At 33.3% G+C, this 22,517-nt stretch overlaps 2 protein-coding genes across 2 annotated transcripts in view; both read left to right on the top strand.

Annotated features, from left to right (window-relative positions):
* The window catches only part of LOC143233075 (protein turtle homolog A-like), a 149,006-nt gene that overhangs the window by 94,242 nt on the left and 32,247 nt on the right, over window positions 1-22,517 (top strand). The gene's annotated exons all lie outside the window — the stretch shown is intronic.
* LOC143222244 (uncharacterized) overlaps window positions 1-22,517 on the top strand; it is a 50,902-nt gene that overhangs the window by 10,380 nt on the left and 18,005 nt on the right. Inside the window, exons 2-5 of the mRNA XM_076448514.1 lie at window positions 7,895-8,098; window positions 11,805-12,044; window positions 17,594-17,716; window positions 20,265-20,552. Of these exons, the coding sequence (XP_076304629.1) occupies window positions 7,895-8,098; window positions 11,805-12,044; window positions 17,594-17,716; window positions 20,265-20,552 (855 nt within the window). The remainder of the gene's footprint in view (window positions 1-7,894; window positions 8,099-11,804; window positions 12,045-17,593; window positions 17,717-20,264; window positions 20,553-22,517) is intronic.

The raw sequence follows: 22,517 nt of genomic DNA, 5'->3' as shown, positions 1-22,517 counted from the left end.
TTACTCAATATTGGTAAAAGTAAGGCTTAACTATAAATAATTTAACTGTCATTATTCTATAATAGAGAATATAATGGCTGATAAGTAAGATTTGGACTCTCATTACTCAATATTAGTAAAAGTAAGGCTTACTATAAATAATTTAACTGTCATTATTCTATAATAGAGAAAATAATGGCTGATAAGTAAGATTTGGACTCTCATTACTCAATATTAGTAAAAGTAAGGCTTACTATAAATAATTTAACTGTTATTATACTATAATAGAGAATATAATGGCTGATAAGTAAGATTTGGACTCTCATTACTCAATATTAGTAAAAGTAAGGCTTACTATAAATAATTTAACTGTCATTATTATAGAATAGAGAACATAATGGCTGATAAGTAAGATTTGGACTCTCATTACTCAATATTAGTAAAAAGTAAGGCTTACTATTAATAATTTAACTCTCTTTATTCTATAATAGAGAATATAATGGCTGATAATTAAGATTTGGACTCTCATTACTCAATATTAGTAAAACGTAAGGCTTACTATTAATAATTTAACTGTCATTATTCTATAATAGAGAATATAATGGCTGATAAGTAAGATTTGGACTCTCATTACTCAATATTAGTAAAAAGTAAGGCTTACTATAAATAATTTAACCGTCATTATTCTATAATAGAGAAAATAATGGCTGATAAGTAAGATTTGGACTCTCATTACTCAATATTAGTAAAAAGTAAGGCTTACTATAAATAATTTAACTGTCATTATTCTATAATAGAGAATATAATGGCTGATAAGTAAGATTTGGACTCTTATTACTCAATATTAGTAAAAAGTAAGGCTTACTATAAATAATTTAACCGTCATTATTCTAAAATAGAGAATATAATGACTGATAAGTAAGATTTGGACTCTCATTACTCAATATTAGTTAAAAGTAAGGCTCACTATAAATAATTTAACTGTCATTATTCTATAATAGAGAAAATAATGTCTGATAAGTAAGGTTTAGACTCTCATTACTCAATATTGGTAAAAAGTAAGGCTTACTATAAATAATTTAACTGTCATTATTCTATAATACAGAATATAATGGCTGATAAGTAAGATTTGGACTCTCAATATTAGTAAAAAGTAATTACTCAATATTAGTAAAAAAAGTAATGAATTACTATGAATAATTTATTGTAAGTCATTATATTATATTATATTATATTATTATATTCATTATTCTATAATAGAGAATATAATGTCTGATAAGTAAGGTTTAGACTCTCATTACTCAATATTGGTAAAAAGTAAGGGTTACTATAAATAATTTATCTGTAATTATTCTATGATAAAGAATATAATGGGTGATAAGTAAGATTTGGACTCTAATTACTCAATATTAGTAAAAAGTAATGCTTACTATAAATAATTTAACTGTCATTATTCTATAATAAAGAATATAATAGCTGATAAGTAAGATTTTGGCTCTCATCACTCAATATCAGTGAAAAGTAAGGCTTAACTATAAATAATTTGACTGTCATTATTCTATAATACAGAATATAATGGTTGATAAGTAAGATTTGGACTCTCATTACTCAATATTAGTAAAAAGTAAGGCTTACTATAAATATTTTAACCGTCATTATTCTATAATATAGAATATAATAGCTGATAAGTAAGATTTGGACTCTGATTACTCAATATTGGTAAAAGTAAGGCTTAACTATAAATGATTTCACTGTCATTATTCTATAATAGAGAATATAATGGCTGATAAGTAAGATTTGGACTCTCAGAACTCAATACTAGTAAAAGGTAAGGCTTACTATAAATAATTTAACTGTCATTATTCTATAATAGAGAAAAATAATGGAGGATAAGTAAGATTTGGACTCTCGTTACTCAATATTAGTAAAAAGTAAGTCTTACTATTAATAATTTAACTCTCTTTATTCTATAATAGAGAATATAATGGCTGATAAGTAAAATTTGGACTCTCATTACTCAATATTAGTAAAAAGTAAGGCTAACTATAAATAATTTAACTGTCATTCTTCTATAATAGAGAATATAATAATAAGTAAGATTTGGACTCTGATTACTCAATATTGGTAAAAGTAAGGCTTACTATAAATAATTTAACTGTCATTATTCTATAATAGAGAATATAATGGCTGATAAGTAAGATTTGGACTCTCATTACTCAATATTAGCAAAAAGTAAGGCTTGCTATAAATAATGTATCTGTCATTATTCTATGATAGAAAAAATAATGGCTGATAAGTAAGATTTGGATTCTCCTCACTCTATCTTACCAAAAAGTAAGGCTTACTATAAATAATTTAACCGTCATTATTCTAAAATAGAGAATATAATGACTGATAAATAAGATTTGGACTCTCATTACTCAATATTAGTAAAAAGTAAGGCTTAACTGTAAATAACTTAACTCTCATTATTCTATTAGAGATAAAATAATGGCTGATAAGTAAGATTTGGACTCTCATTACTCAATATTAGTAAAAAGTAAGGCTCACTATAAATAATTTAACTGTCATTATTCTGTAATAGAGAATATAATGTCTCATAAATAAGGTTTAGACTCTCATTACTCAATAATGGTAAAAGTAAGGCTTAACTATGAATAATTTAACTGTCATCATTCTATAATAGAGAATATAATGGCTTATATGTAAGATTTGGACTCTCATTACTGAATCTTTGTAAAAAGTAAGGCTTACTATAAATAATTTAACCGTCATTATTCTATAAGAGAGAATATAATGGCTGATAAGTAAGATTTGGACTCTCATTACTCAATAATAGTAAAAAGTAAGGCTTACTAAAAATAATTTAACTCTCTTTATTCTATAATAGAGAATATAATGGCTGATAAGTAAGATTTGGACTCTCATTACTCAATATTAGTAAAAAGTAAGGCTTACTAAAAATAATTTAACTCTCTTTATTCTATAATAGAGAATATAATGGCTGATAAGTAAGATTTGGACTCTCATTACTCAATATTAGCAAAAAGTAAGGCTTATTATAAATAATGTATCTGTCATTATTCTATGATAGAAAAAATAATGGCTGATAAGTAAAATTTGGATTCTCCTCACTCTATCTTAGCAAAAAGTAAGGCTTACTATAAATAATTTTACCGTCATTATTCTATAAAACAGAATATAATGGCTGATAAGTAATATTTGGACTCTCATTACTCAATATTAGTAAAAAGTAAGGCTTACTATAAATAATTTAACCGCCATTATTCTAAATAGAGAATATAATGGCTGATAAGTAATATTTGGACTCTTATTACTCAATATTAGTAAAAAGTAAGGCTTACTATAAATAATTTAACCGTCATTATTCTAAAATAGAGAATATAATGGCTGATAAATAAGATTTGGACTCTCATTACTCAATATTGGTAAAAGTAAGGCTCACTATAATTAATTTAACTGTCATTATTCTATAATAGAGAAAATAATGTCTGTTAAGTAAGGTTTAGACTCTCATTACTCAATATTGGTAAAAGTAAGGCTTAACTATGAATAATTTAACTGTCATTATTCTATAATAGATGAAAATAATGGATGATAAGTAAGATTTGGACTCTCGTTACTCAATAGTAGTAAAAAGTAATGCTTACTATAAATAATTTAACTGTCATTATTCTATAATATAGAATATAATAGCTGATAAGTAAGATTTGGACTCTCATTACTCAATATCAGTAAAAAGTAATGCTTACTATAAATAATTTAACCGTCATTATTCTATAATAAAGAATATAATAGCTGATAAGTAAGATTTGGGCTCTCATCACTCAATATCAGTGAAAAGTAAGGCTCAACTATAAATAATTTGACTGTCATTATTCTATAATAGAGAATATAATGGCTGATAAGTAAGATTTGGACTCTCATTACTCAATATCAGTAAAAAGTAATGCATTCTATAAATAATTTAACCGTCATTATTCTATAATAAAGAATATAATAGCTGATAAGTAAGATTTGGGCTCTCATCACTCAATATCAGTGAAAAGTAAGGCTCAACTATAAATAACTTGACTGTCATTATTCTATAATAGAGAATATAATGGCTGATAAGTAAGATTTGGACTCTCATTACTCAATATTAGTAAAAAGTAAGGCTTACTATAAATATTTTAACCGTCATTATTCTATAATATAGAATATAATAGCTGATAAGTAAGATTTGGGCTCTCATCACTCAATATCAGTGAAAAGTAAGGCTTAACTATAAATAATTTGACTGTCATTATTCTATAATAGAGAATATAATGGCTGATAAGTAAGATTTGGACTCTCATTACTCAATATTAGTAAAAAGTAAGGCTTACTATAAATAATTTAACTGTCATTATTCTATAATATAGAATATAATAGCTGATAAGTAAGATTTGGACTCTCATTACTCAATATTAGTAAAAATTAAGGCTTACTATAAATAATTTAACTGTCATTATTCTTTAATAGAGAAAATAACGGTTGATAAGTAAGATTTGGACTCTCATTACTCAATATTAGTAAAACGTAAGGCTTACTATAAATAATTTAACTGTCATTATTCTATGATAGAGAATATAATGGCTGATAAGGAAGATTTGGACTCTCATTACTCTGTATTGGATCAATGTGGTTTCCAGTAAAATTACATATTTTTTACAATTTCCTCATTTAATCTTTTTCTCACTCACCCTTTTACTAATTATCCATCGTAAAACCAAGTTTTATGATCATACGGCATCCGAACAATAAATCTAACTTGGACCAGTAAAGAATCTCATGATTTAATATCTTATCAATTCTATGATTACACATTTTCACAGATTTCTTCTTGCAATTCACTTCCCTTTTGTGTGTTTGACTTCACTCTAATACAAAATGTCGAATTTTTAATAGTAGTTCCCTCTTAAACCTAATTTTGTAGGCAAGATTTATTTTTGAGAAGATTATTCTGATATTTATTTATTGTCACAAATAATTATTATTCATATACGAACGCACATTTCAAAAAATGTCATGACAGCTGATAGTAACACATGAATATTTATAAAGGGTGGACATAAATGAGTACATAATTGTTTCACTTAGAAAATAATTTAGTTTATTACTATTATTTTGAAAAAAAAATAATTAGGTTTCAATTGTTTCGTAGTATTCTCTTAAAAAAAAGAAACTCAAAATGGATATTTTTGTTATTTTAAAGAGAAATATATGTAATAACGTTACAAGCTCAGAGTATGTGATGTTACACGTGTTAAGGCACTGATTGTAAGACCAAAATGACAATAAAAGTTGTGCACTTCGAAAACGGAGGAAAACATCGGATTTTTCGTCAAAGCGGATTCGTCTCCAATAAATTTGTTTGAGAGATCTGAATGTTCTACAAGTGCAACATGTGCAAAATCCCTATAAAAGTGACAGGTTCTCAGTTTCCATAGCTCAGCGTTAAGCCACCCACACGCAATACAGTTACGCCAAGACTTACTGAAGCACAACGCAACAACGCCATTGATCGATAGGAAGCAGGTGAATCTCAATCAGATGTTGCCAGAGCTGTGAATGTCCACCCAAGCACCATCACAAGGCTATAGAATCGTCACCAACAACATGGATCAACTCGTGACCGTCCACGATCTGGCAGACCTCGTGTGACCGCACCCGCACAAGATCGCTACATCCGATTACGTCACCTTCGGGATAGGACCACCACTGCGACGTCTACTGACTGCCTCAACCATACCAGGGCTGCGTAGGATTTCCGATCAGACCGTACGCAATCGTCGACGAGATTCTTAGGCACCATGTGCAACCCATCATGGTGAACGTCAACAACATTTTTCAACATGACAACGCCCGTCCTCACACAGCCCGACTCACCACTGTCTTCTTGAGACACCACAACATCTACGTTCTTTCCTGGCCCTACAGATCACCAGATTTAAACCCCATCGAACATCTTTGAGACGAGTTGGATCGACGTCTGCAACGGCGACAACCTCAATCCCAGACTCTACCTCAGCTTGCAGCAGCTTTGCAGGCTGAGTGGACAGCCATTCCACAGGATGTGATTCGTCATTTCATCGCTTCCATGGGCGGGAGATGCCAAGCAGTTATTTATGCTTACTGGGGGCATACTCGTTATTGACGTTCAGTGACGTTAAACTTCAACTAGTGAGCGTGGGCTTCGCCTTTGCAGACTTTGGATGTTCAGCAGTGAATGTGCAAATTTTCACACATGTCATATAGATCTACCCGAAGTAAACTTGTTAACAATATGTCTCAAATTTTGCCTTTTGCGTTTCTTTTTTTGAAGAGTATATTTTATCCAGTACTAACAGTAAACCACAAAGAATGTTAACCGTATTTACCAATACAAGACATACTATCATGATATTGAGTAATGTTTGTTCCACTCAATATATACACGAATGTAGTCAAATAATGATATATTTCAAAGTTTGTTGTGTTTGTTTTGTCTTTGAATTTCGCACAAAGCTACTCGTTGGCTATCTGTGCTCGGCGTCCCTAATTTAGCAGTGTAAGACTAGAGAGAAGGCAGCTAATTATCACCACCCACCGCCAACTCTTGGGCTATTCTTTTACAAACGAATAATGGGATTGATCGTAACATTATAACGCCCCACGGCTGAAAGGGCAAGCATGTTTGGCGCGAAGGGAATGCGAACTCGCCACCTTCAGATTACGAGTCGCACAACTTAATACGCTTGGCCATGCCAGGCTCATTTCAAAGTTAATAAGTTGTTTTTCTTTCTATAGATTAATATATAAAACTCTAGCTTTAAACATAGAAAAAAAACATGGTATATAGATCCTACTATTATATGAAACATGTTTCATTCTGATGACGTGACAATAGCGATATATGGAGTTCTTATAAAAAAGTAGTAATGAATTATAAACCTAAAAAAATAATAAAGAAACGTGTCATTTCAGCTATTACTCGGAGATGAAAATCATGTTTCATTTAATAAATTGACAAGCCTAGTACCTGGTACACAACTATTTAGGTTCCAAGATTCCAAAGCGGGTCATCACACACAGTATGTTTTAGAAGCTTTAAATGCGACAGCTTTAAACGTTCTGCAAATCTCCCTTATTCCTCATGCTGATGATTGTTGTTGTTTGGATTAAGCACAAAGCTACACAATGGGCTATCTGTGCTCTGCTCACTACAGGTATTGAAACCTGGTTTTTAGCGTTGTAAGTCCGCAAATATACCGCTGAGCCAATGGGGACCCATGCTGATGAGTGACGTATTATAACGGGCCCGGCATGGTCAGTTGCCTAAGGTACTCGAGTCGTAATCTGAGGGTTGTGGGCTCGAATTTCCGTTGCACCAAAGAAGATAGCCCTTCCAGCCGTGGGGCGTTAGAATCTTGCAAATAAATCCTACTATTCATTAATAGAAGAGTAGCCCAAGACTTGGCAATAGGTGGTGATGACGAGCTGCCTTCCCTCTAGTCTTACACTGTTAAATTACGGAAGCCTAGCGCAAATAGCCCTCGAGTAGCCTTGCATGAAAAATTGAAAACAAACAAACAATTTAATAGTTTTTGAATGCCGAGTGGCATAGCGATATGTCTGCAGTCTTACAATGCTATATACCGGATTTCGATACCAGTGATGGACAAATTACAGTTAGCCCGTTATGTAATTTTGTATTAACAGCAAACATATACACTCCATATACCTACTTTGTTTATATTTTCATTTACTGGACACGTATTATCATATTTATTCTTATTTATTATTATGTAGTTCTAAAATTAGTGAACAAATTAACTCTGTATGTATAATTTTATCAAGACAGATATAAATATTTAAATACTGTGTCACATAGGGGACCCAACACCGACTGTCACGTGGTGGAAAGACTCATCTCTACTGGATGACGATTACTATGTGACCCCTGGTGGAGCTGTACGGAACGAGTTACTAATAAACCGTCTACAGAGAGACTTCTTAATGTCAGTTTTGACATGCGAAGCGTCCAACAGCAATTTGAGCATGCCAGTGTCCAAATCAGTGACTTTGGACTTAAATTGTAAGCGCTAACATCTTGAAAGGAATATCTTATGTGTACTAAGGCCGTTCTTCGTATAAGAATGAAAAAAAGTATGTTTTTTTTTTTGCAAGGATTTGAAGATCGAGTTTCCAGAGTGTAAACGCATAGTACGTTTTAGCCGATTTTGTATTTATTAATAAACATCAGATACAGTGGTTCAAAGAATTCCATTTCATTTAGTTGTCATCAAATTAGATATACGCTGAAAAGTATATATATATATATATTTTTTTTTTTCACCAAGAGAATAAAATAATATTTTCCTATTGGATGAAAATTGTAGATGACGCTATACCTGTCCTATAGAACTAAAAATCCCACGAATTACGTTGTTAAATGTTTTTATTGAGTAAACAGAAAAAATGTCTTTCTTTAATGAAGTGTAACTCAGTAAGGTTCAGGAACCACTTTGTAATTGATTGTAACCATTAGTATTGTCCGGAATCTGGTTTATTCGGAAAGCGAACCGACTCTTGACACTGTTGATTTGTAAAGTATACTTTACCCATCGAGTTTCAACCAGACTCAAGAAATTTTGATCCTGATATTTTCTGAAGTATTTCTAGAGATTCTAAACAGCATTTTTTAACAGAATGTTCCTCACGTTCCAGCTCTTAAAGTTATCTTCTATCACCAAAAATCGATTACTGTTGCAGTTTAAAATAACGTCTCCACAGTCATTAGTTGAAGGTACAAGGAAATAAATGGTTCTTCTGAAGCACTTTTCTCTTGATGCTGAAGAACAAAACTTACTAAAAAAATTCAAACTCAGACTGCACCACAATTTTTATTTCTTCTTGAATTACTTGTAAAGTCAGTTGCGTACTTAAGTTCTGCTTAAGTTTTCGAACATAAAATAGGTAAGAAAAATAATTTCAGCGATTAGTAACTGATATCCCTACCTCTTTTCAAAATTTCTTATCTACTAGAGAAAAAACAACTCAGTTGTTAATTATCCGTCGGGTTGTAAGAAATATTATTGGTAAAAAATGCGCACGTGTCTGATCTAAAAATAATTATTGGTACCAGTGATCTACCGTTGCACTTCTTATTGCGCATATTTCAAAGCACTCTTGACATTTTGACCTCCTGGTTGATGTGTTTTGTAAATGTGTTTCCTTTTTCGCGAACTTATCCGCAACTTTGGAGTATGCAATCTACGTGGCGCAGCCCCATTAAGAAGGGGCTGCCAGTAGGAGGTTAAACGTGCCAAAAAAAAAGAAAAGATCATTTAGGTTTCATAAAGTTCTACGAAAGAGTAAACTTTCACGATCGTTGGACTCAAAGGTATCTTTGAATTTGCGTCCGTGGCTCTTTTCGAGAGGGCGTCATGTTTGAAACTGCATTCAAATTCATACTTATTTTTTAGGACTAAATGTTCAGGTACCACGAAGATGTGCCATAAATGGGCTTATATACGGGTACAGATCTATTTGAGTAGCTCTACTTGAAAATAATGAAAATTGATCGTACACCTGGACCTATGTAAGATGGGAGATAAATTTTACGACAGTAACTCATAAATATACACACAAATTAATCCTCATTTAGTGCAAAATTTAGTTTCAAAAATGACACTTTTCCGATTTGTTTTTCGTAGACTTTTATTTCCGTATAATTAAAGTAAATTATAATATGATATGTTTGTGTAAGGTGAAATATGTTATTATGTGGTAAATATATTATTTTAAAATCATTTATTTTCAAGTCTTAAAACTTTAATCGATAAATATTCAAATTTGCGATTTTAAATTACAAAATAATCTTCATAAAAATTAATAATATTGGATAATTATGTATGTGTTTAATACATAATCGAACACGAAAGAGACATTCTGTCACAGTTATATATTCACGAAATATGCGTTACTAAAGTTAAACTCGAAGGATGTATATTATAATGCAGAATGGTACATCTGCGAGGCTTAACCTCTCTCTTAGGATTGCAAATTAGTACTTACTAAAGTTACTACGTAATACACGACAAACTTTAAAACAAACGTTAGGAATGAATAGGTTGTCGTATGTTTCTATTAGTACTTAAAATCCATTTAGTCCTAGCTCATTTATATAAAGTCTGGGAAAATTCATTAATATTTGACCGTTTATTTGTATTTAAACGAGCTAGTTTATTTTATTTTGTATGTATAGATATATATATATATTCCTATACATGCATTGCTTTTAATATATCTGCTTAGCTATAAGTATTTCAGTTATGTTATATTAAACAAACGTAATTAAATTATAATTCAATCAAAATCCGTAGTAATTGTAATGAGTCTTTCGTACAGTAAAACTAGTTTATATAATCTGAATGATCAGATAATAAACATAATTTGGGAAAACAATTTTGTAATATTCTTTTGATCTTTGGAAGTGACTTGTTTGTTTATTTGTTTTGGAATTTAGCGCAAAGCTACACGTGGGCTATCTGCGCTAGCCGTCCCTAATTTAGTAGTGTCAGACTATAGGGAAGGCAGCTAGTCATCACCACCCGACGTCCACTCTTGGGCTACTCTTGTACTAACGAATAGTGGGATTGACATTATAACACCCCCACAGCTGAAGGAGTGAGCATGTTTGATGCGACGGGGATTCGAACCCGTGACCCTCAGATTACGAGTCGAACGCTTTAACTCACCTGGGCATGCCGGGTCTATTACCGAAAAAGGTTGAAACGGTGTTCGCTCCTCTACATAGTACTTTCTGCACCCACACCAGCTGTTTTTACATATATAACGGATGAAATTATTATTTGGAAGAAATTTAAAACCTTTAACATGAAATAAAACGTGAAATCTTCCTAATTTGAATGAAAATTGTTTGCTAACAACAACACTGAACTTTCTTAAGTGGTTAAAATAATTGTTTTGTTGGTGTGTTTGTGTTTTCTCGTTGCAAAGCCACATCAGACTCTCTGCTGAGCCCACCAAGGGGAATCGAACCCCTGATTTTAGCGTTGTAAATCTGTAGACTTCCCGCTATACTAACGTTCGACTCGTAATTTGAGGGTCTCAGGTTCGAATCCCAGTCGCACCAAACATGCTCGCCCTTTCCGTCATGGGGGCGTTATAAAGCTACGGTCAATCCCATTGAGAATGAAAAATTGTTTAATCTAACAATATCATAATTTGTTAAAAAACAATTAATGCTAAAACTATTTACATCTTAATAAAACCGGTATATACTTAAATAAACGGCCAGTAACCGCAACTTCATAAGCTTCATTTTACAAATGACCACGCAGTTTTTACCTGAAACTAAACAAGAATAAACGTATAATTTTTCGAGGACAAATTTTCACAAGCTGTAAAATCTAATGACATTTTAGAGAAGTGAAATATTCAGTTGAAACTGCGGTTTACGAGTTCATTTTGAATTAGAATGATTTTGGATTTGTACCGAATCAAGGAGTGTATTTGTAATAAAATATATAAAATTAACTGAGAACTAAAATAGGTTACTTTCAAAAAGGTTTTAACACACATGTTTTTTCTTATGAAGCTAAACACCTGAAGTGCTTTGAAAATTGTCGTGTGTTTTTTTTTAAATAAAAATTGAATTTTCAAATGTAACTTTCCACATTGTAAATAATGGTCATAAACACCTCCATTTCTATGCATGGTGTCAGTGAAGCCCCTAGATGTCCGAATTACAACACTAAAGACACCCCTTTCAGCAGGGCGTCAAGTTGAGCTTGTGTGCCAGTCAAGTGGTTCTCGACCACCTGCTCGAATCGTATGGAAGAAAGGAAGTGACAAAATGTCTGGAGCTGTGGTTCCAAGGAGAGATAACGTGACAATTAGCAAAATTAGGTTTATTCCGACCATAGATGACCATGGCAAATATTTGTCGTGCCAAGCAGATAATGTTTTGATTCCACACAGTGCTTTGGAAGATGGATGGATAGTCACGATATTTTGTAAGTATAATTTTTGATATAAAAATCCGTTCTTGCTCCATTGTTTTTAACTCGTGCAAAGTTTATTACAGAGAAAGAAATAATAATATAAATATAAATCTATCTGTGCAACGTTTTGACATTTTAAAATAAACTGCACAATAGAGAATATAAGCTTAGAATGACGTTTTAGTCACGTGAATCAAGAGCAATCAATTTCACCATCAGTATTACTGATTACTTACATACAGTATCTATGAGACCAAAATATTTTATGAAAAACCTTTGCTTTTTGTTTTCGTTATTATTTTATTGTTTGTTTGTTTTAAATTCCACCAGGTGGTTAAGGCGCTCGACTTATAATCCGAGGGTTGCGGGTTCGAATCCCCGGTACACCAAACATTCTCGCCCTTTAGACCGTGTGGGCGTTATAACGTGACGGTCTATCCCACCATTTGATGGTAAAAGAATAGCCCAAGAGCTGGCGTGGGTGGCGATAACTATCTACCTTCCCTCTAGTCTTATACTGGTAAATTAGGGACGGCAAGCGCAGATAGCCCTCGTGTAGCTTTGCACGATATTCAAACAAACAATGATGACCTAAGTAGAGAGTTGAAACGATGGAAGGCCACCTTTATATACATATATACATGCACACATGTATTCCTCTGTAATAAACATTTCCCGAGTTAAATCCACTATTAATACATAACAGTAAAAAAAAAAAAATATATTATATATTACTTAATCTTTAAATTTCTCTAACTAAATCTAAGTTTGCACGTGTAGAATTTGTTTTCCTGTCATGGATTTTCACGTCTTATTAAAACAAAGTTGTACGTAACCATACTTATCATAAATCAATAACTGAATTTCTCCAATGGTTTATTGACCTTTCAAATACAGATATTTCTCTATGTTATTGTCTACCAGACAATGGCTGAAAGAGGAATTGCATCCGACTTTCATAGAGACCGGATTAGGGATGTAGCATTACATTATTAATAACTGTTCAAACACATGTCATCAGAGTCAGTCAGTTGTGGTGGTTAATAAGGAATGTCGCTGCCACTAGGAGGCACTGTGGCTTCAGACCACTGGTGAATGACAAACAGAAATAGACTATTAAACAGAGTTCAATGTGTTCTGGTTACCACTCTTTCATCACGGTCAGAATTCGACTGTTTTTAACCGTATCGTGCAAAGTATATCACAAAAAAAAAATACATGACTGAAGAAAAACATTAAAAAAATATGTACCTCAGATACTGATAGCATTGTTTCGTTTGGAATTTCGCGCGAAACTACACGAGGGCTATCTGCCCTAGCCGTCCCTAATTTAGCAGCGTAAGAATAGAGGGAAGGCAGCTAGTTATCACCACCCACCGCCATCTCTTGGGCTACTCTTTTACCAACGAATAGTGGGATTTACCGATACATTATAACATTCTCACGGCTGAAAGGGCGAGCATGTTTGGTGTACCGGGGAGTCGAACCCGATACTGATAGGAAAGCACATTATTAGAGAAGTTTGCAGTACTATTACTTATGACAATAAATAAGTTCTAATACATACCTTGTTCTCTGTTGACGTGTTTAGGCAAATTATAAAAAAAATAATATGAATCGCTCGGCTCTTATGTTGTATCTATGATAAAAATTTTGATGGTTGATAACGTTATAAAGTCAAACATCATATGTGGTGAAAAGTAATCCGCATTATTCAATACTAAATTTATTGTTTTATGGAAGAGATTTTGATAAGACGATCCACAGTGACAGAGTGTATTACTCCGCTGGTTACAAGGTCTCTAAAAACATCCGAATACCACAGAAATATAACAAAAGATATTGTAAATATTTATTTAATCCCCTAAGGTTTACAGTGTATTTTTATGTTTACAATATATTTTTAACAGAAAATGAGAAATGCAATCCATTTTTTACAGTAAGCGTTGGTTTCGGCGGACGTTAACTGAAGCTACTTAATATGTGTAATCCAACGGTGGTACATTCGGTATGAAAAATTAAAATAGTCCCGGCGATATGTAGTGCCTTATATATTGGTGTGATAGCCAACCCTTAAATTTTGACCAAAGAATCTTAACTTTTCACGTATCTCGTGTAAACCCATTTTTTTTAGCAACCGAAAAGAATAAATAACCCCAGGCCAGATCACACTTTATTCCAAGTCCTTACGAAAACAACCCTAGTCTCCTATCTCCACCCAGAGCTCGAACCCAGAAACCAACCACGTGGCATATTTTGACTACTAATACTGTTTTTTTCATTAATTTTACGCAAAGTTTCACGAGGACTATCTGCTCTAACCGTTCCTAACATAGCAGTGTAAGAATAGAGAAAAGGGAGCGAATTATCATCACCCACCGCCAACTCTTGACTACTCTTTTCCAAGGAATAGTGAGATTGACCGTAACTTTATAATGCCCCCATGGCTGAAGGGGCGTGCATGTATGGTGTGACGGGATTCGAACCTGCGACTCTCAGATTACGAGTCGAGTGTCTTAACCACCTGGCCATGCTGGGCCTTTTTATACTGTCACTAGAATGTCGTCATATGTGTAACAGGAAACTAGATTTGTTTCAAGTTTACTATTTTATTACTCTCTGAACCGTATCTAACTATTTATTATTCGCGCCATTATAAGTCGTAAATCATTGGCGAACGTGAGGGGTGATAATACTACTGATGGATAGAAATGTAAAATCCTTATTTGTTAAAAAAAAGTGATTATTTCATTATTACGATAACTCGTTTTCACGTTTGTAAGTTCTTGCTGTTTATTATCATTTCTATCAATTGAGGTTCTGTTTCATGTTTTGAGCGTGCTAGTCGACACCTAAATTATAGCCTAATAACTGGTCACAAATATTCGCCTAGGCAACGAGTATACACGGTACATAAAAACGCAATATTTATCTGATTGGTTGGTCAGTTTATAATATAAAACTACAATATGTGCGACCTGGGTTCTGCCCCTCGCGAGTACCGAAAGTCGGTTTATAGCACCACCGTGAACATATTTATCTGAAAAAGAAATATTTGGCCAATTTAATTTTACGCAACTCATCTTATAAACGTAAGTAAAACAATAGAAAAGATTTGAATGAGACAGTATTGAGAAAAACATGGTATTATTCTTTCATGGCGTTCCAACCAAAAATATCACACTAATGTTTTGAGTTGTGCCAGAAATGAAAATATTTGCCCCATATTACGAATCTCAAGATGGTAAAAGTTATTGAAATCTCTCTTGTTTTTTTTGTTTTTTTTTACTGTGCCTTAGGTATTGAAAGTTAAAAAATAATATTAAAACATCCATTTTAGTTGGTGTTAATATCTCAAGTTTAATAATCTCAAAGTTAGTTCTTGATTTTACAAATCGTTCTTAGTAGATACCAAAAGGTTTGGTAATTTTTCAAGTGTTATGAGAAAGAAACTGTAGGTTCTGTTTGTTTTGTATTTTGCGCAAAGCTACACGAGGACTATCTGCGCTAGCCGTCCCTAATTTAGCAGTGTAAGACTAGAGTTAAGGCAGCTAGTCATCACCATCCACAGCCAACTCTTGGGCTACTCTTTTACCAGCGACTAGTGGGATTGATCGTAACATTATAACGTCTCCACGGTTGAAAGAGCGAGCACGTTTTATGCGACGAGGAATCAAACCCGTAACCCTCCAATTAGGAGTTGAACGTCTTAACACACCTGGCCGCTGAACGTTCTACTGTATACTTTACATAAATCTATGTGTTGACTGGAAATTGCTATTGAGTAATACAGAAATCTATGGAATGTTATGTACATTAATAAGCACGTTCAAATATCTAGTTTTTAAAGAACGTCTGCGTAAAACTATACAATCGGTTATCTGCGCATACTTCATACTGTCTACCCTATTTACTAGTGTCGTCTAACTCAATTTAGTAATGTTTATTATGTCTAATTATATTTAAAATCAACGTTTAACCTCTCGCAGACCACCTACGGACCTTTGCTATTAATCACTAGCTCGATTAAATTGAACTTCGCGATCAGGGCAAAGAGACGGACTCTTCTGAGCGTCCTCGATTGCTTTGCATCTATTTTTGAGATGCTAAGTGTTAAATCGGAATACCTGCCACGATTTTTAGTTTAGTTTAGTGGACTTGACTCTCAGACAGTTAAACAGTCAGACTAAAATGGAGGTCGCTAATCGAAAACTGAACGAATTGAACTCATAACCCCAAATTAAGAGGCACATTTTTGCGGAAACCAATAACTGATTCATAGTTCAAGCCCGCTGGCTGTGACCCACGCTCGATACGCAAATAAAGTGTTAACCTGAAGATGACCTAAGAAGAAGGAAACATTGTTCTCTGCTTTATAAGTGTCAATACCTGTAACCAACCGTCCTGAGATACATTTTTACTTCAGCGGGTTTTTCGTCATCACGAAGATGTAGAGATGCAACAACATTTACAAAATTATTTCATTTTTATCAGTATATCTAAACCTGCCTTCATTTTGTAAACCTAAAATTATAAATACATATTTTTATAATAAAATATTAAACTCATTTATTACAACTAGTTTTACGTTTCTCACATAAACTTTTAAATTCAGGTTTTTTTGGAAAAGAAAGTTCAATTTATTCTAAAGATGGCTGGTATGGGTATTAAAACTTTAATTAACATAAAGTACAGAACAGCGTTTTGTCCCTCTTCGGTCATATTCTGGTTAACAAGTTAAAAGTCTTGATTGTACATTTTTACTTCAAGTTGGTTTCTGGTTATCGAAATGTTAACTGGTTAAACTTATGATGTTGTTTTTGAATTTCGCGCAAAGCTACTCGAGGGCTATATGCACTATTCGTCCCTAATTTAGCAGTGTAAGGCAAGAGAAAAGGCAGCTAGTCATCACCACCCACCGCCAACTCTTGGGCTACTCTTTTACCAACGAATAGTAGGATTGTCCGTCACATTATAACGCCCCCACGGCTGAAAGGGCGAGCATGTTTGGTGCGACCGGGATCGAACCCCCGACCCTCGGATTACGAGTCGAACTCCTTAACACGCTTGGCCATGCCGGGGCCTGTAAACTTCTGAACTATCGTGTTACTAATTTTTATTAATGATATATCAAAGTTGTAATATTTTTTGCTTCTTTGTTTTTAAGTACAGAAATGGATACCTTTTGTCTAACTCTAAACTTGAATCTTTACGTTTATATATTTTATTTATCAACTCAAATAAGTATATGTTTTTGGGATATATCAAAATGGTCTAAAAATAATTGTTGTCACCGAACTGAACTAAATGGACATGAAAACAAATACAAATTTTAACGTATAAATTAACACCTACATTCAACTAAATTTGAAACACAAAAACACAACATATATCTAACGTATTAACTCCCACCTACATTCAACTAAATGGATATGAAACACAAAAACACAACATATTTTTAACGTATAAATTCATACTAACATTCAACAATTTAATTTGTTTCGGTAGAAATAATAGATATTCAATATTAAATTACACCTCATAACTTTTATTGGTTTCAGACCAACCCAGACTGACACTTTCTTTAGGAGCAAACATACAACACGATGCCATTCGGGAAGGAAGTGACGTCTATTTCGATTGCAACATTCAGGCCAATCCTTGGGTATCCGAAATTGATGGATGTTTGAAGGAAAGCCACTTTATAGCAAGAAAATAGAAGGCATTATTATTAGTAACCAGACTTTGGTTTTGCAGAAAGTTACTCGAGAAAGAAGAGGGCGCTATCAGTGTATCGCATCCAACATAGAGGGAGATGCAGAAAGTGAGGAAATTACATTGCGAGTGCACTGTAAGTTAATACACCCGATTTCAATATTCAGTTGACACCAAACATAGGTTGAAATTTTAAAATATAACTGACAGTGCATTTATAAAATGACTTTTTTAAGACCTGGTGTTGAAGTAAAGATATAAGTTGGGTTATTATAAGATTGTATATGAACACATACTTGTCTACGTAAATAAATAAAAATAGTTTCGTCTGTGTCAGTTTTCATTGTATTTATTTCAATTGTACATGTATTTATACTAAAGTTATACAAAAATGTTTAGAAGTGAGTAGTTTTTCGAGATTTACGACTGTAATGTAAATCACTTTCACGTATCAGCCCCTAAATATAGTCTACCATCATGTTTTTGTCATACGCTCCCAGGTCACGAAAGCAAAGTTTGAATAGAAAAATAGGTCTTTTCCATTTACTTTAGACATAAACAATTTGGAAATAAAACTTTCTGTCCAGGAACAAGAAAAAAGTAAACATTCTGTTACATTGTGTAATTTCAATATTACAATATTTTTAATTACATTATTTTTCATACAAGATAATGACTTTTACTTTGTTTAATAGTTACACGAAGTTTATAAATATACACATAGACGATTATTGAAAATTTAAAGCTGAATGAATATGTTATACTTTCTTGTTTTCACATCTTGTAATAACGTTTAACTTGATCATAAAATCTATGACTAGAAATATAGAATCAATATAAGTTGTCGATTGACACTTTTTTCTAATTTAATATTTCAAGCTGAAAGATTACCTTATTCGCTATATAATCTAAGTTATGAGTTTCTATCTTCAAGTTACAGATCAAGCCATCTCCAATTTAAAATTTCTAATTAATGGTTGAAGAACCAGATAGCAACAACCGCTATTTTACTTGCTATTCTTAACTATGAAATGCGTCAAAAATGAAAAATTTGAGTTTTCACTAAATGTATCGTGGTTGGAACATTGAATCTTTTCATCTGCACTCCCACTCAGCCACGTCTCACTCAAGCACTTGCGTTTAATTAGTTTATATATGATAAAAATTAAAGCATGAATCATAGAAAGTTCCCTTTATTGTTGTGCTTGTTATTTTAAAAGGGCTGTTGGCATGATAATTCTATTACATTTCTCTGCATTGTAAGCTCACGTAATAAAGGCGCTCGACTCACATTCTGAGGGTCTCGGGATATAATCCCAGTCCAATCAAACATACTCACCCATCAGTCTTGGGGGAGTTATAATGTGTTGTTCAATCCCACTATTCGTTGGTAACAGAACGGTCCAAGAGTTGGTGGTGGGTGGTGATGACTAGCTGCCTTCCCTCTAGTCTTACACTGCTAAATTAGGGACGGCTAGCACAGATAGCCCTCGAGTAATTTTGTGCGAAATTAAAAAAAAAACAAACAATCATAAGATAGACTGTTTAAGGTATTAACATTGTATACGCAACCCGGTGTATCATTCGATTTACGGCCCGGCATGGCCAGATGATTAAGGCTTTCGACTCGTAATCAGAGGGTTGCGAGTTCGAATCCCCGTCGCACCAAACATGCTCGCCCTTTTAGTCGTGAGGGCGTTATAATGGGACGGTCAATCCCACCATGTGTTGGTAAAAGAGTAGCCCAACAGTTGACGGTGGGTGGTAATGACTAGCTACCTTCCCTCTAGTCTTACACTGCTAAATTAGGGACGGCTAGCTCAGATAGCCCTCGAGTAGCTTTGCGCGAAATTCAAAGAAAAAACAAACGTTCGATTTACTACTTGCCGTTTAATTATAAAAGATTTGATGACTTTCAGCTCACGTAAATATTTCTAGACAACAGAAAATGGGAAGAGAAAAACTAATATTTTTGTGATATATATATATATATAAAAGCCTCCCAGTGGCTCAGCGGTATGTCTGTGGACTTGCAACGCTAAAAACTGGGTTTCGATACCCATGATGGGCAGAGCAAAGATAGCCATTGTGCAGCTTTGTGCTTAATTCAAAACAACAATATATATACACATAGTATTTTAGTTATCATTTACTCACCACAGTGAACTTGTGTTTATATATGATCTGCAGAAAATATATCGTTAATGGTACTAATTTATATGTCGGAAGAATTCAACTGAATCGAATAACAAAATGGACTTCATACTAATTTTTTTTTAAGATAATGAATATCTTACCTAAGAAATAGGGAGATAAATACACGTTAGAATTAAAGTAATGCCTGTAACTGACTTTTTCTGTTTTAAATATTCAAATAAAACTTCTTGTGTAAAATGATAAAAAAAGTTTAACTTATGTACTATTTGACAAATATTTTGGTACCTTCTTTCCAACGCAACCTTTTGCTGTGCAGTTTCCTGAGCATTTTTGATATATTTCTTATCAACTCTGTAATAGATGCTCCTGTTTGTAAACCTGGTCAGAAAATCGTTTACGGTGTTGGAAGGAAGGAGTCTGTGATGATCAGGTGCGAAGTTCTGGCAGATCCCACAGATGTTACCTTTCACTGGACTTTGAACAATACCTTTGAGAGTCTCGAACTGCGTTCCTACACAACTAACAAAACAGTTAGTGAAGCCACATATAAGCCAAGAACAAGATATGGTTACGGAATATTGAGTTGTTGGGCGAAGAACGCAATTGGCACGCAGATAGATCGTTGTAACTTCAGCGTTATACCAGCAGGTAGCTTTCATATTTAATGACGTGTGCATTATATATAGTGGAAAAAATTCTTCGTTTAACAAGCCTTAGGTAAAGACGTACGTTAATATTGAACCTTATTAGCAATCGAAAGGAGAGTTGTTTTGTTGTTTTTCCTAAACCTCGAAGTTCATGATGGATAAGTTATTGTAACATATTCTGATCTACAAATATTTAAATAATTTGTATACACAGATATATATATATATATGTATATTTAATATTGGTTTTACATAGATGCAACGCCCATGTTTTTCATTTAATATGCTTAAGTGTGTTTTTTTTTCTTATAGCAAAGCCACATCGGGCTATCTGCTGAGCCCACCGAGGGGAATCGAACCCCTGATTTTAGTGTTGTAAATCCAAAGACATACCGCTGTACTAGCGGTGGGCTAGTATGTTTAAGATGTCGAAAAGCTTGAACCTTATACAAATACAAACATATTAATAAATATATAATTCACATATTTAAGTAAAGTCCATCTCTGGATTACGTGTTATAAAACATACATCTCTGATACGTTATGAAATTAAAAACATACATAAGGAAGGTAAGTATCAGCCTGCAGACTTATACTATTATTTCATTGAGATTTAATCTAACAGAACATAAACATTACTACAAGAGGCTTTAGTTAACCTACAACATAGGCACCATATTTAAAACATACTCCATTTTATAAATTTTTATAAATGCTCGTGTTACGACCGCTTTATTCAACATTTATAACCCATTGTTTAGGTTGTACGTATTCCTGCTGTGAACTGAAAGATACTAAGGTAAATATGATACGTTGACGTTTACTCCTATAATCAATAATATGCAGATTTGAACACAGGTTTTGTTTCTTACTCGATCCATATGACTTGCTTCTCTTGTCTCTCTCGGTTTAACAATGTTAACTCCTAGGGCTCCATTCTTTGTAGAAGACACAACAGTTAGTCCAATGTGGCTTTGCTATAAGACAAACAACGCTCGGTTTATTTCTTTTCCTCACACCTGGTCCTGTTTTGTTTTCCTCACACCTGGTCCTGTTTTGTTTTCCTCACACCTGGTCCTGTTTTGTTTTCCTCGCACCTGGTCCTGTTTTGTTTTCCTCACACCTGGTCCTGTTTTGTTTTCCTCACACCTGGTCCTGTTTTGTTTTCACTGTCTTTATTTATTAAACCCCTTTCATTCTGTAACTTAACACCTCTTTTTCCCAATACATCACATTGCAATATCTCATAACAAGTCCATAATCTCCACATTGGCTGCACAGGGAAGACGGTTGAACATTTTAATAATGTTTTAACTGTAACTCCAATGTCCTACAGACTGACCAAAGATAGCCGCTTCCTCACCTCTCTCAAATTCGGCATATGTTTCTTACATCTAACATAATATCTTTCTTATCAGAGAATTTAAAATTTTTTGTATGCTTGCACACTACAAACGATCTTTCTTCAAACAGTGGAAATTTCACTCTCTATATATGTTATTAGTCTGTATATTTAATATATTAAATTGTCTAGGTATCTTATAAACCCTGTAGTCTTATATGTATGTCAGTGCGACATTTCAAAACATTTATAGTATTTTTATACATATATCTATACTCAATGAATTGGGAAATACCCATATGTCCTTCGGTCTACCCTTAGTGTTCAGGATCACAAATTATTACTCGTACATTCATTTACATAACCATACATTAAGGCCCAACATCAAGTTTTAACTACAGCCGGATGAATCTTAAATACGATACTTGTACAAAAATATATTTTAGTTTTAATAAGTGCAAGATACCAGACTAATATTAACAATCAACATAGGAGAGCGTCTTCATATCGATAACCACTTGTTGGTCTACAAAACTAAACTGCTGTAGTAACAGAACGTTTTTATTACCAAGCTCCCTCTTTAAGTAGTGGCGAAAGCTTTCTCACCTGTTAGTATGTTTTAAT

The sequence above is a fragment of the Tachypleus tridentatus genome, chromosome 1 (genome assembly GCF_004210375.1).
Source record: "Tachypleus tridentatus isolate NWPU-2018 chromosome 1, ASM421037v1, whole genome shotgun sequence".
NCBI classification, from domain to species: Eukaryota; Metazoa; Arthropoda; class Merostomata; order Xiphosura; family Limulidae; genus Tachypleus; species Tachypleus tridentatus.
The sequence above is the reverse complement of the archived record's forward strand: the minus strand, read 5'-3'. Positions and strand labels throughout refer to the sequence as shown.